General features: G+C 43.2%; 2 protein-coding genes across 10 annotated transcripts; one reads left to right on the top strand and one right to left on the bottom strand.

Moving 5' to 3' along the window:
* Positions 1-83: 83 nt before the first annotated feature.
* On the bottom strand, positions 84-13,048 carry LOC135488921 (zinc transporter ZIP13-like). Of its 2 annotated transcripts, none has more exons than XM_064773875.1 (9): positions 12,631-13,048; positions 9,424-9,528; positions 9,192-9,307; positions 8,577-8,861; positions 6,332-6,421; positions 5,978-6,091; positions 5,436-5,505; positions 5,040-5,139; positions 84-1,862 (listed from the first exon to the last, which is right to left on the bottom strand). In XM_064773875.1, exons 1-9 carry the CDS (start codon positions 12,947-12,949, stop codon positions 1,787-1,789), a joined length of 1,275 nt encoding a protein of 424 aa, XP_064629945.1. In that variant the 5' UTR covers positions 12,950-13,048; the 3' UTR covers positions 84-1,786. The 2 variants fall into 2 exon arrangements, with proteins under 2 accessions (XP_064629945.1, XP_064629946.1); XM_064773876.1 differs by lacking the exon at positions 12,631-13,048 and adding an exon at positions 10,960-11,516.
* On the top strand, positions 10,546-22,806 carry LOC135488919 (F-box/LRR-repeat protein fbxl-1-like). 8 transcript variants are annotated; one of them, XM_064773866.1, is made up of 12 exons: positions 13,540-13,728; positions 16,091-16,138; positions 16,756-16,806; positions 17,257-17,277; positions 17,761-17,778; positions 19,211-19,306; positions 19,842-20,319; positions 20,452-20,718; positions 20,945-21,111; positions 21,355-21,557; positions 21,719-21,898; positions 22,199-22,806. In XM_064773866.1, the coding sequence occupies exons 1-12, from the start codon at positions 13,648-13,650 to the stop codon at positions 22,368-22,370; spliced, it is 1,782 nt and encodes a 593-aa protein (XP_064629936.1). In that variant the 5' UTR covers positions 13,540-13,647; the 3' UTR covers positions 22,371-22,806. The 8 variants fall into 8 exon arrangements, with proteins under 8 accessions (XP_064629943.1, XP_064629936.1, XP_064629937.1 ...); XM_064773867.1 differs by lacking the exon at positions 16,091-16,138; XM_064773868.1 differs by lacking the exon at positions 19,211-19,306.
* The last annotated feature ends 344 nt before the right edge of the window (positions 22,807-23,150 follow it).

The raw sequence follows: 23,150 nt of genomic DNA, 5'->3' as shown, positions 1-23,150 counted from the left end.
AAGATTCTTGTAGTATTGAAGGTCAAGAGGAGCTCTGTTCATTAGTCACACTTACACAGTCTAATACACAAACAGAGAAAGTCTGATCAAATTTAGTGGATTTATTTCACTCTCTTAAAATAGAATTTCAAATGTACATAATCAAGCACTTTCAAATTGGGGCCATACTTTCAAGTACATACACATATTCTTTTTTGGGGGGCTTTTAGTACCTCTCCCCCTTTGTACACAAAAAATAGTAAAATGTACAGGAAAATAGATGTACAGCATACACAAATGATGGCCAAATTCTTGACTCCCCTCCCCTCACATGAGTAGGCCTACATGCTAAATAAAGTATGACCACATACAGGTATGAACCAGTTATCAGTTTTTACTCTTGTTCTCAGATGACCCTGTACACAGCCCTTGTCATCAAGAACTACAAATCCCTTATATAACAAACATAAGTGGTGTTTAGCAGATATCATTGTAATAGCATTATCCTGATGCTCTAATCATCAAGAAAACCACCCATCTCACAAATCCATCTATAACCAGCAGGACAATTGTATAGCATCATCGGTCCTCAACTTAAGAACACAAACCGGGCATAGAACAAATTTACTTGACTAATGACTTGCTTTGTGGAGACATACACCTAAAACATTATGCTCATCCTACACATGAAGCGTTACTGACCATTTAGGTGATTTTAAATAGAAAAGGGAAATGAGCCTGACAAGCACCAAACCATGAAGAAGCCCTCACTGTAACATGATATGGCAGTCGGCCTAAACTAGGTGCATGACAAAGGAGCTTTTTCACCCAACGTCGTGCCCCTCATCTCTGACTGCAGCAACACGGTCCAAGGATAACAATCTGGAGAAAGACAGCCGGCAACATTTCCACCATTTGTCTGCACCCAAAGGGTTAATACCACTCCAACAACCAGCACCAGTCGTGGACAAAAAACAATCCTAATCAGGTTAATCAATGGTTCAACATTGATTCACATTTGATTATAAGCTAACAATGAATAACAGCACCTATGAGCAGACCATGTCCCAATGAACAGTTTATCCTTATATACACACAGAAGACATTAGAAACTAGCCAGCCATATGAAGGCCCCTCTGTTCCTATGAGAAGTTGGCAAGTGGAAGAGGGTGAGAAAGGAACAGAACTAAGATGAAAGCTACTGTTGGGACAGGAATACTTGACCTATTTTGATTGGAAGCACTAAAACTCAGTATCTGCAGGTCCTAAACCTACCATTCCTATCATAGTATAGAGAGCACCAAGGCCTTTACCTTCCCTTCCTATCATATTATGACTTGGAGGCAAAATGAAATGCAAGAACTTCCAATGGTACAACCAGTAGGACCTCTAGACATCTGTGAACAATTCATCAGATAGATTCCAGTCAATGCGGTAAACAGCAAGAGGAAGTTTCTCAGCCAATCACATGTCAAATTTTTAACATATGAAGAGATCACTGTTTTTGATATGAAAACCATTTCTATCTAATCAATAGAAAGCTTGTGAATACTTTCTTTAGAAAGGATGGTACCTAGATTTTGGATTTACATTAAACCATCTATTCAGAACCTGAAAGATTTCATTTCTACATGTAAATTTTTTTTTAAATTAGTGACTTTATTGTGGCACCTTGAAATTAAATGGCTTGAAACGATTCAACAATGCCTTGTATTCATACAAGATGAGCCACTTGGTAGCCCATTTCTCTTGACTGCTCCATGGAAGCCCACTTAATAATCAAATTGATAGTCAATCCATTGTTTCATCATCCACAGAGGATCGTCACGAACGCCATTGTGCACACACCAAGGCAAACTCCCATCACTTGCTTGAAAGATTCCCTGAAAAAACACAAAAAACCTCATGCACGTGCAGTAACACTGTTGAAATTCGAGTTGATCATATCATGGTGTGGTTATTGTTACCAATCCCTCTCCTCAAAGGCCACAATGTCGGCTCATGTCCTAGACATGCATCCTGACAAACCACCTCAGAAGGCCATGAGTCCACCAAGCACAAGACAGAAGGCACTGTCCTTACCTACTGGACACCATACACACTGATCTTAACCAGGCAAGACTCGAGTGGGTCACTATGTACAGAGTGAGAGCTTTAGGCAACATGATTACAACTAAGCCTGGTGGCCAAGCATCAGCAAATTTCCCTCAGTCAGGACGACACTATGATCTACCACATGCCACAATCCCTCCCTCAGTCAGGACGACACTGTGATCTACCACATGTCACAATCCCTCCCTCAGTCAGGACGACACTGTGATCTACCACATGCCACAATCCCTCCCTCGGTCAGGACGACACTGTGATCTACCACATGCCACAATCCCTCCCTCAGTCAGGACGACACTGTGATCTATCACATGCCACAATCCCTCCCTCAGTCAGGACGACACTGTGATCTACCACATGCCACAATCCCTCCCTCAGTCAGGACGACACTGTGATCTACCACATGCCACAATCCCTCCCTCAGTCAGGACGACACTGTGATCTACCACATGCCACAATCCCTCCCTCAGTCAGGACGACACTGTGATCTACCACATGCCACAATCCCTCCCTCAGTCAGGACGACACAGTGATCTACCACATGCCACAATCCCTCCCTCAGTCAGGACGACACTCTGATCTACCACATGTCACAATCCCTCCCTCAGTCAGGACGACACTGTGATCTACCATATGGCAAAATCCCTCCCTCAGTCAGGACGACACTGTTATCTACCACATGCCACAATCCCTCCCTCAGTCAGGACGACACTATGATCTACCACATGCCACAATCCCTCCCTCAGTCAGGACGACACTTTGATCTACCACATGCCACAATCCCTCCCTCAGTCAGGACGACACTGTGATCTACCACATGCCACAATCCCTCCCTCAGTCGGGACGACACTGTGATCTACCACATGCCACAATCCCTCCCTCAGTCGGGACGACACTGTGATCTACCACATGCCACAATCCCTCCCTCAGTCAGGACGACACTGTGATCTACCACATGCCACAATCCCTCCCTCAGTCAGGACGACACTGTGATCTACCACATGCCACAATCCCTCCCTCAGTCAGGACGACACTGTGATCTACCACATGCCACAATCCCTCCCTCAGTCAGGACGACACTGTGATCTACCACATGCCACAATCCCTCCCTCAGTCAGGACGACACTGTGATCTACCACATGCCACAATCCCTCCCTCAGTCAGGACGACACTGTGATCTACCGCATGCCACAATCCCTCCCTCAGTCAGGACGACACTGTGATCTACCACATGCCACAATCCCTCCCTCAGTCAGGACGACACTGTGATCTACCACATGCCACAATCCCTCCCTCAGTCAGGACGACACTGTGATCTACCACATGCCACAATCCCTCCCTCAGTCAGGACGACACTGTGATCTACCACATGCCACAATCCCTCCCTCAGTCAGGACGACACTGTGATCTACCGCATGCCACAATCCCTCCCTCAGTCAGGACGACACTGTGATCTACCACATGGCACAATCCCTCCCTCAGTCAGGACGACACTATGATCTACCACATGCCACAATCCCTCCCTCAGTCAGGACGACACTGTGATCTACCACATGCCACAACCCCTCCCTCAGTCAGGACGACACTGTGATCTACCACATGCCACAATCCCTCCCTCATTCAGGACGACACTGTGATCTACCACGTCACAATCCCTCCCTCGGTCAGGACGACACTGTGATCTACCACATGTCACAATCCCTCCCTCGGTCAGGACGACACTGTGATCTACCACATGCCACAATCCCTCCCTCAGTCAGGACGACACTGTGATCTACCGCATGCCACAATCCCTTCCTCAGTCAGGACGACACTGTGATCTACCGCATGCCACAATCCCTCCCTCAGTCAGGACGACACTGTGATCTACCGCATGCCACAATCCCTCCCTAAGTCAGGACGACACTGTGATCTACCGCATGCCACAATCCCTCCCTCAGTCAGGACGACACTGTGATCTACCACATGCCACAATCCCTCCCTCAGTCAGGACGACACTGTGATCTACCACATGCCACAATCCCTCCCTCAGTCAGGACGACACTGTGATCTACCACATGCCACAATCCCTCCCTCAGTCAGGACGACACTGTGATCTACCACATGCCACAATCCCTCCCTCAGTCAGGACGACACTGTGATCTACCACATGCCACAATCCCTCCCTCAGTCAGGACGACACTGTGATCTACCACATGCCACAATCCCTCCCTCATTCAGGACGACACTGTGATCTACCACATGCCACAATCCCTCCCTCAGTCAGGACGACACTGTGATCTACCACATGCCACAATCCCTTCCTCAGTCAGGACGACACTATGATCTACCACATGCCACAATCCCTCCCTCAGTCAGGACGACACTATGATCTACCACATGCCACAATCCCTCCCTCAGTCAGGACGACACTATGATCTACCACATGCCACAATCCCTCCCTCAGTCAGGACGACACTATGATCTACCACATGTCACAATCCCTCCCTCAGTCAGGACGACACTGTGATCTACCACATGCCACAATCCCTCCCTCAGTCAGGACGACACTGTGATCTACCACATGCCACAATCCCTCCCTCAGTCAGGACGACACTGTGATCTACCACATGCCACAATCCCTCCCTCAGTCAGGACGACACTGTGATCTACCACATGCCACAATCCCTCCCTCAGTCAGGACGACACTATGATCTACCACATGCCACAATCCCTCCCTCAGTCAGGACGACACTGTGATCTACCACATGTCACAATCCCTCCCTCAGTCAAGATGACACTGTGATCTACCACATGCCACAATCCCTCCCTCAGTCAGGACGACACTGTGATCTACCACATGTCACAATCCCTCCCTCAGTCAAGATGACACTGTGATCTACCACATGCCACAATCTCTCCCTCAGTCAGGACGACACCATTATCCATTATAATGCCACAACCCTTCTTACCAAGTGTCCTTCTCTTTCAACAAGTCAGGGGCAACAGTCACCAATGCGATATAGATGAAACCTCCAGATGTGAACGGTAAAATCCAAGCAGTCGAATCACCTGAAAATCAGGTGAGAGCACTGATTATGAGAACCTGTATGAATCATTCCATGAAGGACCTGCCCTGAGTCAAGGCACTGTAAGGCTCCAGCAACACTATATGATTGACCCCATGGGGAACTCTTTCAATGTCTCCATAGACAGACATGTAGTACTCTCTCAGGACCTGCTCATGCTGCACTTACAAAAGCAATCTCCTCACAGAGCCAGAAATTCACATCATTTCTAACTCAACCACATAGGGGTCTGCTAACTGACCCTTGGGTTGCAAGCTGGGACACCCCTTCCACACTTACCGGCCGCCTCAACAGAATCTGCAGTCAATGCAACAATAGCACCAAGCAGTGACCCAGACGCTGTAAATAACTAAAACGGAAAGAAGGCAATAATTAGTTTGGACATACATGCATCAACAGATATGATGTGATATTCATACTGCAGAAAACAGAACTCGTTCATGGACAATTGGAGGAATTTTATTAGCTCACAATAGCTGTGCTCTTGTCAATGCCAGAGATTAAACATTTTGAGGATTCAGCCTTACTGTTTGCAGATCTGGTCTGGTAACACCTGAATGAGGTGACATGAGAGGGTGATCTGGCATCTAGTATGATCTGGCCACAGCCCTGAGTTATGATCATAGATTCTCAACTTCAGGGTGTTAATATGACAGCACCTTAAGTTGCCATTGTCAGCAACAGTGTAGCTATAAAGCTCAGGCTTGTTCCTGTGCTTGTCAGGTTGACAGAGAACTCATTCATTATCATGCCAAAGTGCTGTGATCATTAGAGGCATGTACCACAATGAAAACAAGAGAATTCCAAATCAGTGAACCCACCTGAGCTTTTGCAGCCTGCCATCGATCAAACCCAGATCGTAACAGGATCGCAAAGTCGCCGACCTCATGTGGGATCTCATGCACCATGATTGCAAATGTTGTCAGTAAGCCAACCTGTAAGAAACAAAAGACAGGGTCAATGATAAGCAATCCGAATGACGTTCAATTAAGGCCAGACTTATCAGCTATCAGCATTGATTCCCATACAACTGAAGCCAAACTCAGAGCTGTTGATTCCCAATCTATCCAAATCAGTCCCAAAAATGTTTGACTTTGAAAATTTTGATCAAGGTCGACCTCAATGAAGGCAATGTCTCCTGCCAACTGAAGATAACTATGGCCAATGCAAGTTACCTTTGTACTGACAATATAACTCCCGCCCACCGCCAGACCATGCGTGAAATTATCAATCACGTTTGCCATGAGATTGAGATAACCGCGGACCTGAAACGACAAGATACAGAAAGCATCAATATCATATCACTATGGCGATACACATGGCAGCACATCCGTCCCTTCAATGGACAGCAAATGAGACTTGCGATCTACTCGATCTACTCGGCCGAGTGACTTTTTTCATGACAAATCAATTCCTACCACCAAAAATGGTCATTTAAGGATCTGGAGCTGTGGATGATATGCTATGGTCTCTGATAGTTCATGTTGATATCAGGATTGGGCCTAATACTGAACTGCCTGCATCATGATTGACCACATTGGGAAAACATCCCAACAATGATGTCACTATACACATACTAAATATGTTAAAATGTGCTTTTGAACTTGAGTACATTATAGTCAAACATGGATATCATCATCGAAATAGGAATGCAATATTTGGTTTTGGTATTGACCCCTACCATGAGTGGATGCTGATATGGATCTACCTGCCACAGGAACTCCTTATCATAGCTGATGAACATGGAGTTTGGTATTCGTGGTACATGAGGATGCACTGTTTCATGCTGACGTGGCCAACTCAAACAGATGTTTAATCCAAATCTGTCCATAAAATTATCTTTGTTGAAAGATTACTTTGCAAATACATGTTTGTCTCGGCCACCTGCACATATTTGCATATTCTCAAATGTAAACAAATTATCTATGAAATCAGTGTACTTTTTATTCATTGGAATATTTGTCTGAACTAAGTGGGGATAACCACCACTCACTGTCCAGCTCCAGCAGGCCAATCGAGCCAACACAATTAGCTCTGACATATGTCAAGCATGGGATAATTGTACCATATTGTGGACTTTGGTCTCATGCGGACTTTGGATAAATAATGAGGAAATCGTTACAAGAGGAAATGAAATTCCTTGAACTGATTCAAAACAATAAAAGGATGGGCTCATATGTTTATCATGTCTTGGTGAGCGAGTGCAGCATATGGAACCCATATGCCACGGCTGTTATTCATCTTGCTCACTCGAGTGGGACTGATCATTTGAGGATCTCCATGACATTGACTGCCACAATATCAATTAAAGTGACATCTCATCCCCTCATCCAAAAAGGAGCCCCATCCAACAGAACATACAGGTCGTCAATGCTGAATGTGATCATGTCATGTCCGCAGGTGGTTAATGATGATATCTCAAACATGTAGGCCTACAGGTGGACTAACAATCAAATCAATGTGTGCATCTAATAATGCATTTTACTCCAGCTTGGAGATAACCCGAGTTGAATGCTACCACCATAATGGCAATAGATAACAGAGAAAGACATGCATTAGGCATTGGCTGATATGAATAAAGTCTAGCAAATGCTTTTACTTCAATTTTGTACAGAAAGGTCTGGTGTAAATGTACATGGAGTTTTAGATAAAAGCATTTGCTAGTGTTTATTCATGTCACCCATTGTCAGGGATCATCTCAGCCATCTTGATGCCGCTACAAAGAGTGGAGTTTGCCCCAAGAAAATACTCAAGTTCAAACAGTGTTCTTCGAAAGAACAGAGAAAAAAGAATTGAATTCAGACAATTTTTTGCATTTCCTGAACATTCTCTCGGCAAGTCAGGGAACATGGTGAAGACGATCAGACCCTGGATCAATACAGTATTGAAGGTTACCGGGTGGAAAGCTTACATTTCAAATGCTTCGCACATTTTCTATAGTCCAAATCCTTGACATGTTACGTCTCTCTTTTGCAATCTACACACACTCATTTTCACTCTTGATCAATATTTTATAGGATACCACAAATGTCATGCATTTGAATCTATACTCTATGCTTCTTGTACCTAATACACATGAACCCCTCTATCTAGTGCATGTTAATGTATAGATGACTGATGTAATATTAGACACATAATACATTCATGCTGACACCGAGACAGGACAGGGCTGAATGAAGGAGCTTATTTCACATGACTCTCACAACTGGATCAAATTGGTAATTTGGAGGAGTTGAATCATTGCATGGTGTTCCTTTGCTTTGGACTGGAATGCTGATGGAAAGAAGTCATCAGAAAGGTCTGCCTTCAAGTAGTGTAAGTGAGATTGTTTGATCTCCATACTAACATGACAAGACCTTAGCATGGGGGGGAGGGGGGAGTGGCACAAGACAATAACAACAAGTCAAACATCATACTCACATGTATCGTCCCCTCCATGTTTTTCTTCTTGCCTCCTGTATCATATTCCATCACCTCATCATTCCCTCCCTCTCCATTCAACACCTCTTTACTTTTACTCTTCATGCTATTTGACTTCAAGTATCTGTGTTTGAGATAGTCCTCTTTTGTTACTGTCTGTTTATTTCCTGGCAGTTTATTTGAAATTGTGCTTGTTTTTGATTGGATGATGTTTTGATTATGGTTGACTTCCGCCGATATGTCCTCCACTTGTTTCATGTCTGAGAGACGAGGGATTTCTTCCTCCTGTAACATGACATATTTCAGTTTCTTGTACGTCGTGATGAATGATTGAACAAAAACAACATCTAACTATGATTTCTCTTTCAAACAAGACTGAAAGCTGAACATGCTATTGAACCAACATTTTAAAATAGCCAATATGGAAACATGATTCTTCTCTCACCAGCCATCATCTCTTTCCACTTAAGTGGGCAAGATCAATCATTATTCTACAGCTTCTAAACAACCATTTACTTTCAGGATTTTCCATCAAAAATATATATATTACTTAGCAAAAAGTTGCTTTTTTAATTTTGGGAAAAAGAGAAAACGTGTTTGTACACTCTAACTTACAATATTATCTTCAAACTCTTCCGAGTTGGCAGGAAATATTTTTTCGATGATTAAGAATGTGAGGATGCCGCACATTACCCATAATCCAATGGAGGTTCCATGCTGGTGTTCCTGACCTGACGAATAGATAGATAGAATGGTTGTTACAGCAGGTCATGAGGGACATTGAGGAGTACTTTCATAGAAGTTGGCAAAAAGTTGAAATTTGGCCCTCATAGCTTGGGTCCCTTACCTTTCTTGACATGCATCCATGCCTCAGGAAGAAGATGAAGAAACACATCACCCAGAAGACTACCAACAGCAAAACTTAACAACAACTTCAACTTGGAGGCAGCGGCTGAAAGATAAACAAGAAACCATATGATTGACATTCCAGCCAATGATGAAGCTTCTTAATGGAGGGGAAAGTGATACATGGTCACTTTGTCTGAACCCAAAACAACCGATGAAGCTTCTTAATGGAGGGGAAAGTGATACATGGTCACTTTCTCTGAACCCAAAACAACCGATGAAGCTTCTTAATGGAGGGGAAAGTGATACATGGTCACTTTGTCTGAACCCAAAACAACCGATGAAGCTTCTTAATGGAGGGGAAAGTGATACATGGTCACTTTGTCTGAACCCAAAACAACCGATGAAGCTTCTTAATGGAGGGGAAAGTGATACATGGTCACTTTGTCTGAACCCAAAACAACCAAGTTCAGCCAAATACATGTAGAAGGATGGATGCAGTTTTGTTGTTTCTCTCCAGAGAATGCACAATCTAATCATTCATTATTTTCATACATTGCAGAGCTCAGACCTCCCAGCAATGCCAGATTCCCAGCAAAATATCAAGCATCACCGAAGTATAGACTCGGGAAGCACATGTTTGTCAGTTGTCCCCAAGTTGGCAGACCACCGCCGTGTAATAACGAAGATCCTGGAGCCTTGAAATAACCACATGATGTTATGTTACGAAAATGGTGTTTTAATTGTGTGTTGGCAATCATGACCTTGGGCAGGTCACTTTACTCTTCTTGCCCTTAACCCAATGGATGATCAAAATGTCTGGAGCTTGGTGTTGACAGCTCTGGTGATAAAATAAACAATCCACGTTCACGCATGGAAGTGCAAAGTACAATTCAAAATGCAATGTGGACAACACACAAGCAATTATCCCAAACCAATTGTCAGTCTGAAAGAAGTATTTTAACTGCTTTGCTAACTGGTTATGATATCAAAGTAAAGAAGTTGGAATCGATCTGCCCAATCTGTGAGATTCCTTCACCAATTCAGGTATCACAAATACGCATCGTAATTGGATCCATGTATTCTGATATAGAGGACAAGGTAGCTTATCCATACAATGCTGTGTAATGGCATTACTTGCACTTGAACCCGATGCTAACCTCACTAGCTGCATGAGGAATACGTACCCTCTGCAGGTACCAGTGCAGAGAAAACATCACCCCCCATGGAAGTTTCATGCAAGGACAGCCAATGTGATTGTGAACATGTTCGTCTGCATCCTGGGATATGATATTCTGGACTAGCAGAGGATAACAAACAGGGAACAAGTGATGATGGCGTCTAATATTAACCGAACGCCGTCAATAAAACGTAAACTGCCCCCGCCAGCTCTTGAGGATGAGGTAGGAATGTTTCCTAATAACTGTGGCTGAAATCTCAAAAGCAAACAATAAGAACATTGAAATGCTTGTACCCAGGCAATGGTCCCAGTTTGGTATCCAGTCAGTGTTCTCCCTGTGCTGTGAGTTGTACATACCTTTATGTGTCCATAGTTGTAAATGTAAGCTTTCCTCATGTTACAAGATAAATGTCGAATGAAAACTCAATCTGACAACATAATTTCATAATTCGTATCTATTGACAAATGACTCAAGAACAATCTGGGTGATACTATCTGTTGCAAGAGTTCTGATTGTTGGACATGCTGTTCACAACTACAATGAATAGCACGGTTTATTGGGCTTATTATTCAAGATATTAATTATTATAATACACTACGGGCCGCCATCTTTTGGTTTACTTTATTTTTGTAGATTTCACAAATAACCACGCCTGGTAAACTCAAACACCAAAAACATGAGAACATTTTTTTGGGAAAACCAAAAGAATTGCATAATCTGCCGGCATAAAAATTCGGATTTTACATTTTTAAGGGAATTTTTGTGAATGGCAAAAATATACTGTAGCCAAAAAAAGTAATGATCCACAGTTCATGACCATTTCTGTTGGAACAAAGGAAAGGTGAATCATGTGACTGATCCACATATCAAGTCTAAAGAGCAAGATAAAACAAACACATTACATGACCTACATGTAGTTTGATAATAAATGATTCTAATTCTACACGTGTAATCTGAATTCTACCGGATTTTCATTTATTCATATGCCCTACCATTTCCTACACAATGCTGTTTGTGGCATTCTGATGGTTAGGGTCGTTTACATAAGCTGACACTTGATGATTTCACAAACACCTGGCGAAAAGGAATTGTCTGGGGTGTGTCGAGAAAACATTTCCAGCATGAGAGTTTGAGAGTTATACATATAAATACAGGTCTATAGAAAAAAAGAATGCAATGAGTACAAATGTAATCAGAAGCTGCCCAAGCTTCTTGTTTTGAAAAGAACACAAAGGTTCGATCCGCTTGAATGGTGTGAGGGAGGTAGCTTGAACTAATGAGCTGGATTGAAATACTGCAGACTTCCACTCAATACTTTGTGGTTTAGGCGCTATATGAAATAGACTGGTGGGTCAATTAGCTAGAATGGCAGTAGCTTTCTGGTCAAGTACGAGTGCTAAACTTCCAGGACTGTTTATCATTGAATGATATGTTTTATAATGAACAGGTATATAGTAAAAGTCAGATGATCAAATTTGATGTAAACCAATGCTAGTGGTGTATAATTTGTTGGACTGGTGAACAAACAAATATCTTTAGTTGCTCTCATGTCACTTTACACGTCACAATAAATGGTCACCACTGGTGTAATGAAACAAAGTCTAAAATCCAGGTTTATCATGTTTTGCAACAAGCGACAAAATGAAATGATACTAAATGATTGTATGTAACATTACAGTGCATAGTGTTTTATCTATGCATATATATGGTCATATAGTTTTGTGTCCTGCTTTGCCATGTCTCCTCATAGTTTCGATTGGCTATAAGTATAAAACCACTACCCCAGGCTATGTCAATGTGACAATGTCAGTAGCCTATCATATAATATTTATGAATAAAGCCTTTGGCAAATGTTCTTAGCAATTCTGGGGTAATTCTTGATGAGCATGAATCATACACGACACAACATGAAGCCAAACATGATGATGGTGATGATGACCATGGGATTGACAACATTTTTCATGTTGAACATTTGGCGATTCGACATTCCCAAAACAAAACTGAAACAATACAATGTAGTTGCTTACCTCCATGTTTCAAGGAACTGCCACCTTCAAGGGGAATCACAAGCAGAGGGAAAATCCCACTAAGTCCAACCAATCCTGCAGAGAGCAAAGAATAAAACCACAAGTTTTCTGACGGGCCATCAGCCCAGCCTCCAGACACTTGAAAGTTGTCCATATCGTCCCCGTCCGAAGGCGACGACGTGTCAAAATGTTCGTCCGGGGTCACTTTTTGTGCCGATTTCTGTTCATTCGTGCTTGTCCTTTGCCTCTCTGCGATCACTGACAGAGCCGCGATCACGACTAACAACAGCAGCAGTGGCAGACGATTTGTATCTGCCATCGCGATTGCGATTGGTTTCCCGAGAAATAATGATATTTATCGACTTTCAACGTCACATTTTGCGATCGATTGTTGACGGAAATTGGAACGGAACCGGAACTGGAGAGTTAGCATCTGGATCGAAATCCAGATACGATTTTCTTCTGCTTGCACAAAATATTTCATTTCTCATTGGTCCAGCTAACCTCGACCCTATCCGCCGTGCAGCGGAGAGTCGAGAAGGCCTCGTTGATTTACCTGAGGCAAGCCGTCTATACAATGGATGCACGGTCAATACCGAGCGCTCTGGTATTCCCTGGCTCGAGGTTGACCATATTTGCGAGAAACAGGTGACCTGACACAGGAAGCTTACGCCCCCAAATCTAGTTCATGACGAGTGAAAACCGGTCGAGTACCAGTCTCTGTAATGAGTGAATGGAGGAGACTGGTGAAAGAGTCTAATTTCTCATCAGATATATAATAGTACCCAATGAAATTTTAAGAACAGTAGTTTTGAAGTATGTTACAAATTATCAATATACTTACAATAGCAACAAATTACTTTAAAAAACGATGAACTTCGATTTTCGCAGGTGTATCGAGGGCTGAACCGGAGATTTGTCACGGATAAAAAGAAGGAGGACCCGGGGAAATTAAATCGTATTTTTCGGAACTCTCACAGATTTCGGGCGTCTGCTGGCTTTTATTCAACAGGAAACATGGCAGACGCGTCCTTTTTTACGCTGGCACAAAATGCCGCCCAAGCCCAGCACTTTACTGGGAGTTCTACTGCGGAAGGGGTGATTAGGCCGCCGTACCATCATACATTGTATCCTCATATTCACACCGCATGTTCTATTTTTAGACTGGCATATCTACCTCTACCTGCAGCTTATGCTTGCTATGCTATGCTATGTATGCTATGCTATGTAAGAGTGTTTACCTCCTGGTTTGATTAGTTCATGTTCACTTTCTATAGGCCTCTCCTCTACTGTACATTTCTAGCTATAGATAAAGTAGCCTATAGACAACCGTAGCTGACCGGGCTTTCTTTAGGCTAACCATGTTAGAGCGTGCTCGAGTTTATAACTGTTAGAGCCTACTGCTTCTAATAAATAGATCACAAAACCATATCATGATAATGTTCAAGCAATGTGCTTCTTATAATTAGATATGCATCTGTACCAAATTTGTTTTAAAAGTATAATGCTGCTTGGGGTCCATCATCATCATTGTTACCATTCCCTTTAACTGTTTAAAGTTAGACTCCAAGCTTAAAACCCAAACCACCTGATTGGTGACTCCAATGTGTTTATTATTATGAGGACAATGAAGGTTCAGCATTACATATTGTTCTCCACCAATATAAAACCTGGACATGGGAGGAATGAATGACATGAGTGAATGTTTGTATCACTCACTGATGAATTAGCAACACCTTTGGATTGAGCTTTATTGTGCAAAACTTGCTCTTGCCAACCTGCTGACCTTTTGTTCATTGCAATAGGCTTGACCAAACTTGGGTGGAGTGTGCCTGATGAATGGAGATTGGTGAATTGGACTCGGGCAATTTAATTGGAGGTTGATTGGCAAGCTGTCAATTAGCGTTTGAGGTAATTGATTCACACCCATAGGTAGAGGTCCAATCAGCTTGTCAGATGTCATCCTGAGGAATCAGGGGTTAATGTTCACTTCTCTGACGTGTCTTCTCTTTATGTTCATGTTTCTCTTTGATAGAGTTATTTCATGAAGTTTTCTCAGATGGTCAAAAGTGCCATACAGTGTTAAGACGAGATTCCTGTAAACCCACACTAGAGACACCCTAGCATGTCAAAGTGCCATACAGTGTTAAGACGAGATTCCTGTAAACCCACACTAGAGACACCCTAGCATGTCAAAGTGCCATACAGTGTTAAGACAAGATTCCTGTAAACCCACACTAGAGACACCCTAGCATGTCAAAGTGCCATACAGTGATAAGACGAGATTCCTGTAAACCCACACTAGAGACACCCTAGCATGTCAAAGTGCCATACAGTGTTAAGACGAGATTCCTGTAAACCCACACTAGAGACACCCTAGCATGTCAAAGTGCCATACAGTGTTAAGACGAGATTCCTGTAAACCCACACTAGAGACACCCTAGCATGTCAAAGTGCCATACAGTGATAAGACGAGATTCCTGTAAACCCACACTAGAGACACCCTAGCATGTCAAAGTGCCATACAGTGTTAAGACGAGATTCCTGTAAACCCACACTAGAGACACCCTAGCATGTCAAAGTGCCATACAGTGTTAAGACGAGATTCCTGTAAACCCACACTAGAGACACCCTAGCATGTCAAAGTGCCATACAGTGATAAGACGAGATTCCTGTAAACCCACACTAGAGACACCCTAGCATGTCAAAGTGCCATACAGTGTTAAGACGAGATTCCTGTAAACCCACACTAGAGACACCCTAGCATGTCAAAGTGCCATACAGTGTTAAGACGAGATTCCTGTAAACCCACACTAGAGACACCCTAGCATGTCAAAGTGCCATACAGTGTTAAGACGAGATTCCTGTAAACCCACACTAGAGACACCCTAGCATGTCAAAGTGCCATACAGTGTTAAGACGAGATTCCTGTAAACCCACACTAGAGACACCCTAGCATGTCAATGTCTTCCATTGTTATGCTAACCCCCTGGCTTCTGAAGGTTCTTGAGCATATTCCTTTCCTCGCTTCTAAACCCACTTCAACAGCTGGCATAGCCTGTCAATGTCTCCCATTGTTATACTAACCCCCTGGCTTCTGAAGGTTCTTGAGTATATTTCTTTCCTTGCTTCTAAACCCACTTCAACAGCTGGCATAGCCTGTCAATGTCTCCCATTGTTATACTAACCCCCTGGCTACTGAAGGCTACTTGTTGTTCTTTCTTGAGTTTCTAGCATCCATTCACAGATCCTCCTCCCTGTCAGTGATGCTGTCCTTCCCTAGAATCCTGAGCTCATCCTACAATCCCTCCTCCCCACCTCACTGCCAGTATATGTTCTTCGAGCATTTAAGGAGTGTTCCGGATCTTGGGGTTACCTGTTTGATTCTGGTTCAGAGCGTCTCCAAGCAAAGAACCCAAGATTTATTGAGCCCTGTCTTAGTTTCTGTCTTTCTCTCCAGCGTAAACAGTCCATGTTCCCCGGTGCTGTCGGATCACCTAACAACCCGGCAAGTTTCTTTTCTCTCTTTCTTTTAGAGCTCTGTGTGTCTTCAGTGCCAATAACAATGACCTAAAAGTTTGAGGATGTGTAGCAGTCCAAAGAACTAGAATATGCAGAATTGCATCATTTAGATTTCACATTTTAAAACTCATATGCCTTGTTCTTTTGATAATTTTTTGGCTATTTTTTTTGCTGCTAGGGAAGCCCCAACCTCTTTTCATTTCCAGCTTTCCAATTTGTTAATTGGCAGATGCTTGAAAAGGCTTGTGGTGGTATTGTTTATTGTTTGTTGTGATTTTATTGCACTAGCAATAATATTTAGGGTAACAGTGATCACTAATGTGCTCATAGCTGATATCTGATAACTCTGATCAAGCTCACTTTCCCTCAGCTATTCACCGCCCTCAGCTATTCACCGCCAGGTAGCACTACAGTAGCCTCCAATCCACCCTCTGCAGTGGGGCGGGCCAGGCCGTTCTAAAGTATACCCTAACCCCTACCCCGATGGTAGCCTGATGGGGAGATCATTCATTTCTGAAAATCTCTACCTTAGATCTATGTAGCAGTGTTTCCTTTTAAACCACTGTTTTATAATTAACATTTTGAAATCTATTTGTTCATCAGCGGAGGAGGTCTAGCATTCCACGCAAAGGTCTCTTGGGAGATGACCATCAGGTGACTGCATTTAATAGATTTACTAGATTAGACAGGTTAGAATTGAACATTGTCCTAGTGGATTGGAACTTGTTTGAGAACGTTTGATCTAAAAATTAAACAAAGTGAGTTTAGATGTTACCAACAAAAGACTACCTAACCTAGCCTGACAGTCTCTCTGTAAATAACCTATAGAACGACCATGGTCCTTCTGCTATTGTTAAGTCACACTCTGACTTGAGCAGGTTCAGTGAGTTGCCACAAATTTCATTTTGATGTACTATGTACATGTAACATCTTCCAACTGGTCGTGTATCATTGTAAAGCAAATACAGAATCCACCTCAGCTGATGAGCTGCCTCAACGGCCGACTTCCCATCCTAAAGAGTAAGCACAGTACCTTTATGGTGTCTTCCATCCTGGCCAGTCCTGTGTCCCTTCTCACCTTGTTTCTACCTTTCCTCTCTCCAGCTTGAGTCCTTTGATCCTCAGGTAAGATTTTAATGTGTGACATTTTATCTTCATTTATAGTCATGTTGATTACTTGTGAATAGACTGTGTTATTTTGTTAGAAGTAGGGGACATATTATAGGTTTTGATGAGAAATGATTGCATCTTGATTTAGATTTGTAATTTTGATATATATTATTCAGAGGTTTAGTTTTTTATGGCTGTTTATCCCCGATTGCTCCAGGAACAGACTTGCTATCGGGGTCTGCTGATCCTCGTACATTAGATACCCATCTATGATAGTTCCTGGCCTGCCACCACAGTATCGTGCCGTAATGCTGGAATGACATTTCGGTCGGGAATGTATTCCCCTTCAACGTAACTTGACATAGAAGATGTAGAATTGGTGCTCCCTTTCATAACCTGCATCATCGACTTCCAATACCTAGAACTACAGGCTATACATAATACCTGATTACATAGCATGATGAATGTGAAGAATCTCTATCGCATTGAACTTTGCAGCCCGCTAAAGCAGATCCAGTAAGATATTTCAAGTCTTCCTGCATTGTCTTGAGCTAGTTGTAGCTTCTGATTGTCTAGGGTTGTCATGCTCACTAACTGTTGTGATGCTCATAGTCTGATTCAAGTGAATGAGTGTGGCAGCTTTAAGCATGAATATAGATCTTTAGAGTAGGGTAGCTATGGAATGGATGGGGTAAGATCTGCCCATACATCCTTATCATTTGTGAAAGCTCAACCTGAAAGGAGACTTGCAACAAGACTGACAGGCACTGACATTGGGAGGGTGGGGCCAACTCAAAGATCCTCCAAGGGGAGAATAAGTGATGACTCGTGCAGCTCAACCTTTACCTGTACAAGATGATCAAGAACTTGTGATACGGTGCCTCACTGCGAGGTTCTCCCTGACTCACCAGCTCATAACTTCACCTCTCACCGGCAATGGGATAGGCTTATTTCACATGTTTCATTGAGGAAATGAGGCAAACATGACATTCGATACAATCGTAAGTAGTTTTTCAAAACTATTTCATCAAGAGGACATTTCTTGGGCTATTTGTTGGGAAATGTTTGAGATCTCTTGGTCTACTCATTCACCTGTGTGAGCAGATGAGTTGAGTGTTGCTGGTTTCATATTTCAATCATTGGTTTCTAGTTTCATGTCTGTAGATGGTGCTGAGATTGTAAATGTATGCGGCTTGTTGATGCTATTCATTATCAAAAATCTCTGTTCTTCCTTATCATTGTGTCTTGTGTAAGAACCATCTAAATGTGAATACATGTAGTTTGATATCAAAATAGCACCCCGAGCACCATGGCAATTCTTTTGTTACCTCACCAGTAGATTATAGTCTGGCTTTCACAGCAAGAGAACATCACACTGCAAATAACTAGTTCATAACTGCAACATCACACAGTAACTAATTAATAACTGACTTTCTGCAAGTTTTCTGTCAATAGCTGCGATGACTTTACTTGCTCTGAAGATGACAGTTTTCAGCTTCACCTTTCTCACTTGCTTCAACCCATGTTGCATTGCTTTTGTGTCTTCTTGAAACTTCTCTCTCTCAGACTACTGACTGATAACCGAAAGCCCTGGGTGTTGCTTCGATCCCTTAAGTAGTCTGGCAACCTTCCAAACTACTAGGCTCTCTATTCAGATACGCTGCCATTCTGCCGCTGCCAGCTCTAACCTTGGATATCACCTTTGCCTTCTCTGGCTGCTGTCCTCTCTGGGATTGCCAGTCTCTCATGTAACTTTCACATTCCCAATATCAGTGTTCCTCACTTCTGGATATGAAGCTCAGCTTGTGAGGACTCAGACATACATGTAGACCGAGTCCATGTTTAACCTTGTTGTTTGTCACTGCCTGATTGTCCTCACAAGCCCGAGATAGCTTCCCCCTCCCCTCATTGGCTATTGGCCTGGGAACATAAATCCATTGTAACATAGGGAGATGGGCCTCCTCCGACCCCTCGTCTAGGAGAACGGAACCATCATGAAGTGGCCCCTGGCACACCAATGGTGGCTCAACATTCGGAACAGAAGGTAATTGGTGAACACACTTTTGTAATTTGTCTATTTCAATTTCAGGTGTCAAGAATTTGTAATGTTAAACGTTGCCTTTCAGCACCTACCTGAGAGAACTAGTTCTGAGTTATGGGATTTGGTGTAATTATTGAATGGTCGATTAGGTCAGTGATGTGTCTGCATCAAACTGTCTTGTCTGTTCTTGTTAGTGTTGACTGTTCTTCCCGTAAGTTGGTTCAAGCCTTCATGCCATAATCAATGTACAGTTCCCCTCCTAACTGTTATATGTTTCCATACTGACATGATTAAAATGATACGTTGACCAAGACTTGACATAATGGTCAAAGGAAGGGTGCAGAAGAAACACTAAAGGCATTTACCTTGGTAGCTGTATATGTCTGATCAGTCTCTAACCCGTAGTCTATAGAGGGCCAGATTTTGATGGTTCCACATGCTGTGTTAAGTCAAGTCTTCTGTGGAACCAAGCCTTGCTCTTAACTTCAGTCTCAGCTATTGGTCCAAGGTCACTGCTGCACTGTTCTTTTTGTTTCAGCGTCATATCTCCAAACTCCCGGACAAGATTCTCCTCAAGATCTTCTCCTATATCCCTCACAAGGAACTCTGCAAGATAGCCACCGTCTGCAAGAAATGGCGTCTGATGGCTTACGACAGTCGACTCTGGCAGGTTGTCTCCCTCCGCCCAGACTTCTCCGGTCTCCACGTGAGCTCCATCGAAGCCCTCCTTGCTCTCATTAGTGTTCGCTTTGGTCACACGCTGCGCTACATCGAGCTTCCAAGTGAACTTGTCACGCCTCCTGTAGTCCATGAGCTCGCCAACAAGTGTCCCAACCTCAAGTACATCACTTTGGATTTCTCTAACGCGATGCAGCTTCATGACTTCAACGATCTCAATGCTTTCCCATGCAATTTGAAGAGTATGTGTATCTGCTTGTCGGAGGTCATCTTCATGGAGGGCTTCATGCGGAGGATCTACAGCTGTCTCTCTTCCCTTCAAGTTTTACATCTCATTGGTGAGTATGTGTATCTGAAGAGGTAAACATCCCATGCCTTTTTATGGAGTTTTAGACAGAGTAAAACTGACTCCTAGTCAAGGCTGCTGCATTGCGTTTCATAACTGACCATCTAGAACATTTGAATTTCAGGCACCTTCGAGCTCTCCAATGACGAGGAAGAAGAGATCTACGAGGTGATCAACATTAGCAAGATCAAGGCTCACACGCCCAACCTCCGCGTGGTCAACCTGTATGGCATCAGCTTTGTAGATGACTCGCACGTCGAGCTCCTGTCGAGCAACTGCATCCATCTCGAGTGTCTGGCGTTGAACTTCTGTCTGCGAGTAAAGGGGGCATCGCTCAAGGTTGTTCTGCAGAAGTGTAGGAAGCTGAGGAGTTTGTTGCTACAACATACCTGTAAGTTCTTCTACTGCATGGACTTCCCAGGACATCAGTTGAGAGCCGCTGCAGTTGGTTTGGCACCCGGTGTGGTCGTTGGCAAACCGACCCTGTGGCCATGGGGGAGAGGCGGCCATCATGCGGTGTTCATATTTACCACTTGGAGATGGTGTTTTGATATGCTCACTTCAACCGCATGAGCACACCACTCTTTTCCATGTTGATTAAATTCTGACTGTTTCAGCAATCGAGGACCAGAACATGATGGACATTGAATGGGAGAAGACTGTTGTTGATGAGCTCGACATCACGTCCACCGAACTCTCCACCGACTGTCTTGACAACATTCTCAACAGAATGAATGGATTCCGTTACCTTGGCGTAGGACATTGTGATTTCTTTGTTGATAAGGTAGGTACCTACTACCTGAGAGTCATCAATTGAGATGAACAAAGTACATATACATGTAAATTCGCTGCTAGTCTCATGTTGATTACACTATGATCTAGTGATGCAAGCATCAAGCCATTAATGAGTGTCATGTCAATTTGGTGCCTTGGACGTGTTTGGTATTGTGAAAGTGACAAGACTCACTCAAGGACCATGTTGCTCTGTAACTTCACTGTCATGTTTACATGTTCTGTAATGCTTCAGGTTTTGGAGAAACTGATGCAGAAAGAACTCTTTACAAACCTGGAAGCGATTGATATAGGATACACGACGATGCTGTCGGAAGTGATGATCAACCGCTTCCTGAGGAAACACGGCCCACAACTCCGCGGCTTCGTGGTCAATGGAAAATCAAAACTGACTGAGCAGTTCTGGGTGACGGCAATCCCTCAGCTCAAGCAGGCAAGGTAAGGTGTTGACAGTGACATATCTCTTGATTCTATGCCATATTGACAATGGTTATCACATCTTATTGAGAGTTTAATGCTGTCAATAGTTTGTTCGACTCTGAGGTGGGCATCTATTCTTATTACCGATATTATGATGATGGCTTGGCGTCTTATTCCAGGACGCTGGTCCTTGGCACGGCCGACGGCTGGTTCCTCAAACTCTCAAGCAAGGTCCACATTGATCAGATCATTGAAGAGTTTGCCAAGAACTGTCCGTTCCTGGAGCGCCTTGAGATTCAGTGGGATCCACAAACGATCAGATACAGTGACAAGAGCAGCAAATTCATTGACCATCTCAGGTAAGAATCACAGTATGTTCTCTTGGAACCTGGCTATCAAGTGCAGACAGATGTGGTCTGATGCTCACATGGTAGAACTCAAGCTGGTGTCAGGGAAAGGGTGTCATCAGGGAAAGCTCTAACTCTGGGCAATGACGTTGGAAAGTTCTCACCTTGACACCACTGCAACGTCTTAAACATTCACTAGACTGTCCCTGTGTAAAGTGGCACCAGGCTTCTCATTAATATAGGTATCCCTTTGGCCACCAAGTCCCATTTGTCTACCCCATGCCTCAGGTGTCTTTCTTTGTTTACTTGCAGATTGCGCTGCCCCCACCTCAAATCTCTGACACTAAGCGACGGCGAATATTACGAGATGGCCAAGTCAAATTTTGAGCGTGCCGACCGCAGCAAGGTTGTGCGTACCACTACTAACTACCAGACGAGTCTAGTCAGCCTCCTTCGTGACTACAACGACCTGCTGTTCAATTGAACCGTCCCACACAATAGGATCAATGCTGTACAGTTGGTGCCTTTGTAAACAAGTCCATATCGCACATACCGTAGATATGAAGGAAAACTGTGAAATATGCTGATATGACAAACGTTGAGGACTATCTGTACAATAATTGTTCTTCCATTCAGTTTTTATAGTATTGATGATGTTTGATTTAACTGGTCTTCCTAGGAGTGATGAGTATAGTGAATTGGTGCTGTATATACTTTTGTTAAAACCTGACTCCATCTATGGTGCTCTTCACAATTTAGTACTTTGACTGTTGTTGCATTTACATGTAGCAGTGGTTCCACTGTACCTTTATATTGAGGACTGGTACTAATGTACATAAACCTGTGTGTAATTTATTTCTACATTTGAAGCAATGTAAACTTGAAAGATTTGAACCTGAATATGAAAGTTACCATAAAACTAAGAATGTTTGTTGTTTTCTCATTTCCCTACCGTACTGATGACATTGTCTTCCGAGAACTCAGATATGCTAGTTTGGACAAAACAGTATGTAGTGCCAACCATGTGGTCAGTCTTCCAACAAACCAGCTATCCAAGGCTGCACAAGCAAACAGTCTCTGGATACGCAGCCTGTGCTTTACTATCTGCCCCCAGACAGCAGCAGGACCACTCACCCTGATAGATCTAAAGACTTGGAGAGTTTCCACGACTACCATGCGAGCTGGTCATGTGTACAATCCAAAACCTTGGATGAAGAGACAGCTTTTTGACAGAGCCTGTTTGGCAGATTGAGGAGGAACTCTT

Source organism: Lineus longissimus, chromosome 6, assembly GCF_910592395.1.
Source record: "Lineus longissimus chromosome 6, tnLinLong1.2, whole genome shotgun sequence".
Classification (NCBI taxonomy): Eukaryota; Metazoa; Nemertea; class Pilidiophora; order Heteronemertea; family Lineidae; genus Lineus; species Lineus longissimus.
This window is presented reverse-complemented; position numbering and strand designations above follow the sequence as displayed.

What these genes read in the sequence shown, in the direction of transcription:
- LOC135488921 (XM_064773875.1), bottom strand. Translation starts at nt 12,949, where the DNA reads ATGGCAGATACAAATCGTCTGCCACTGCTGCTGTTGTTAGTCGTGATC. An exon ending in ATGGATGCATGTCAAGAAAG is followed by an intron (nt 9,308 to 9,423) that starts GTAAGGGACCCA and finishes TCTATTCGTCAG; the next exon opens with GTCAGGAACACCAGCATGGA. An exon ending in GTTATATTGTCAGTACAAAG is followed by an intron (nt 6,092 to 6,331) that starts GTAACTTGCATT and finishes TGTTTCTTACAG; the next exon opens with GTTGGCTTACTGACAACATT.
- LOC135488919 (XM_064773866.1), top strand. Translation starts at nt 13,648, where the DNA reads ATGGCAGACGCGTCCTTTTTTACGCTGGCACAAAATGCCGCCCAAGCC. An exon ending in TCAAGTTTTACATCTCATTG is followed by an intron (nt 20,320 to 20,451) that starts GTGAGTATGTGT and finishes TTTGAATTTCAG; the next exon opens with GCACCTTCGAGCTCTCCAAT. An exon ending in AAATTCATTGACCATCTCAG is followed by an intron (nt 21,899 to 22,198) that starts GTAAGAATCACA and finishes GTTTACTTGCAG; the next exon opens with ATTGCGCTGCCCCCACCTCA.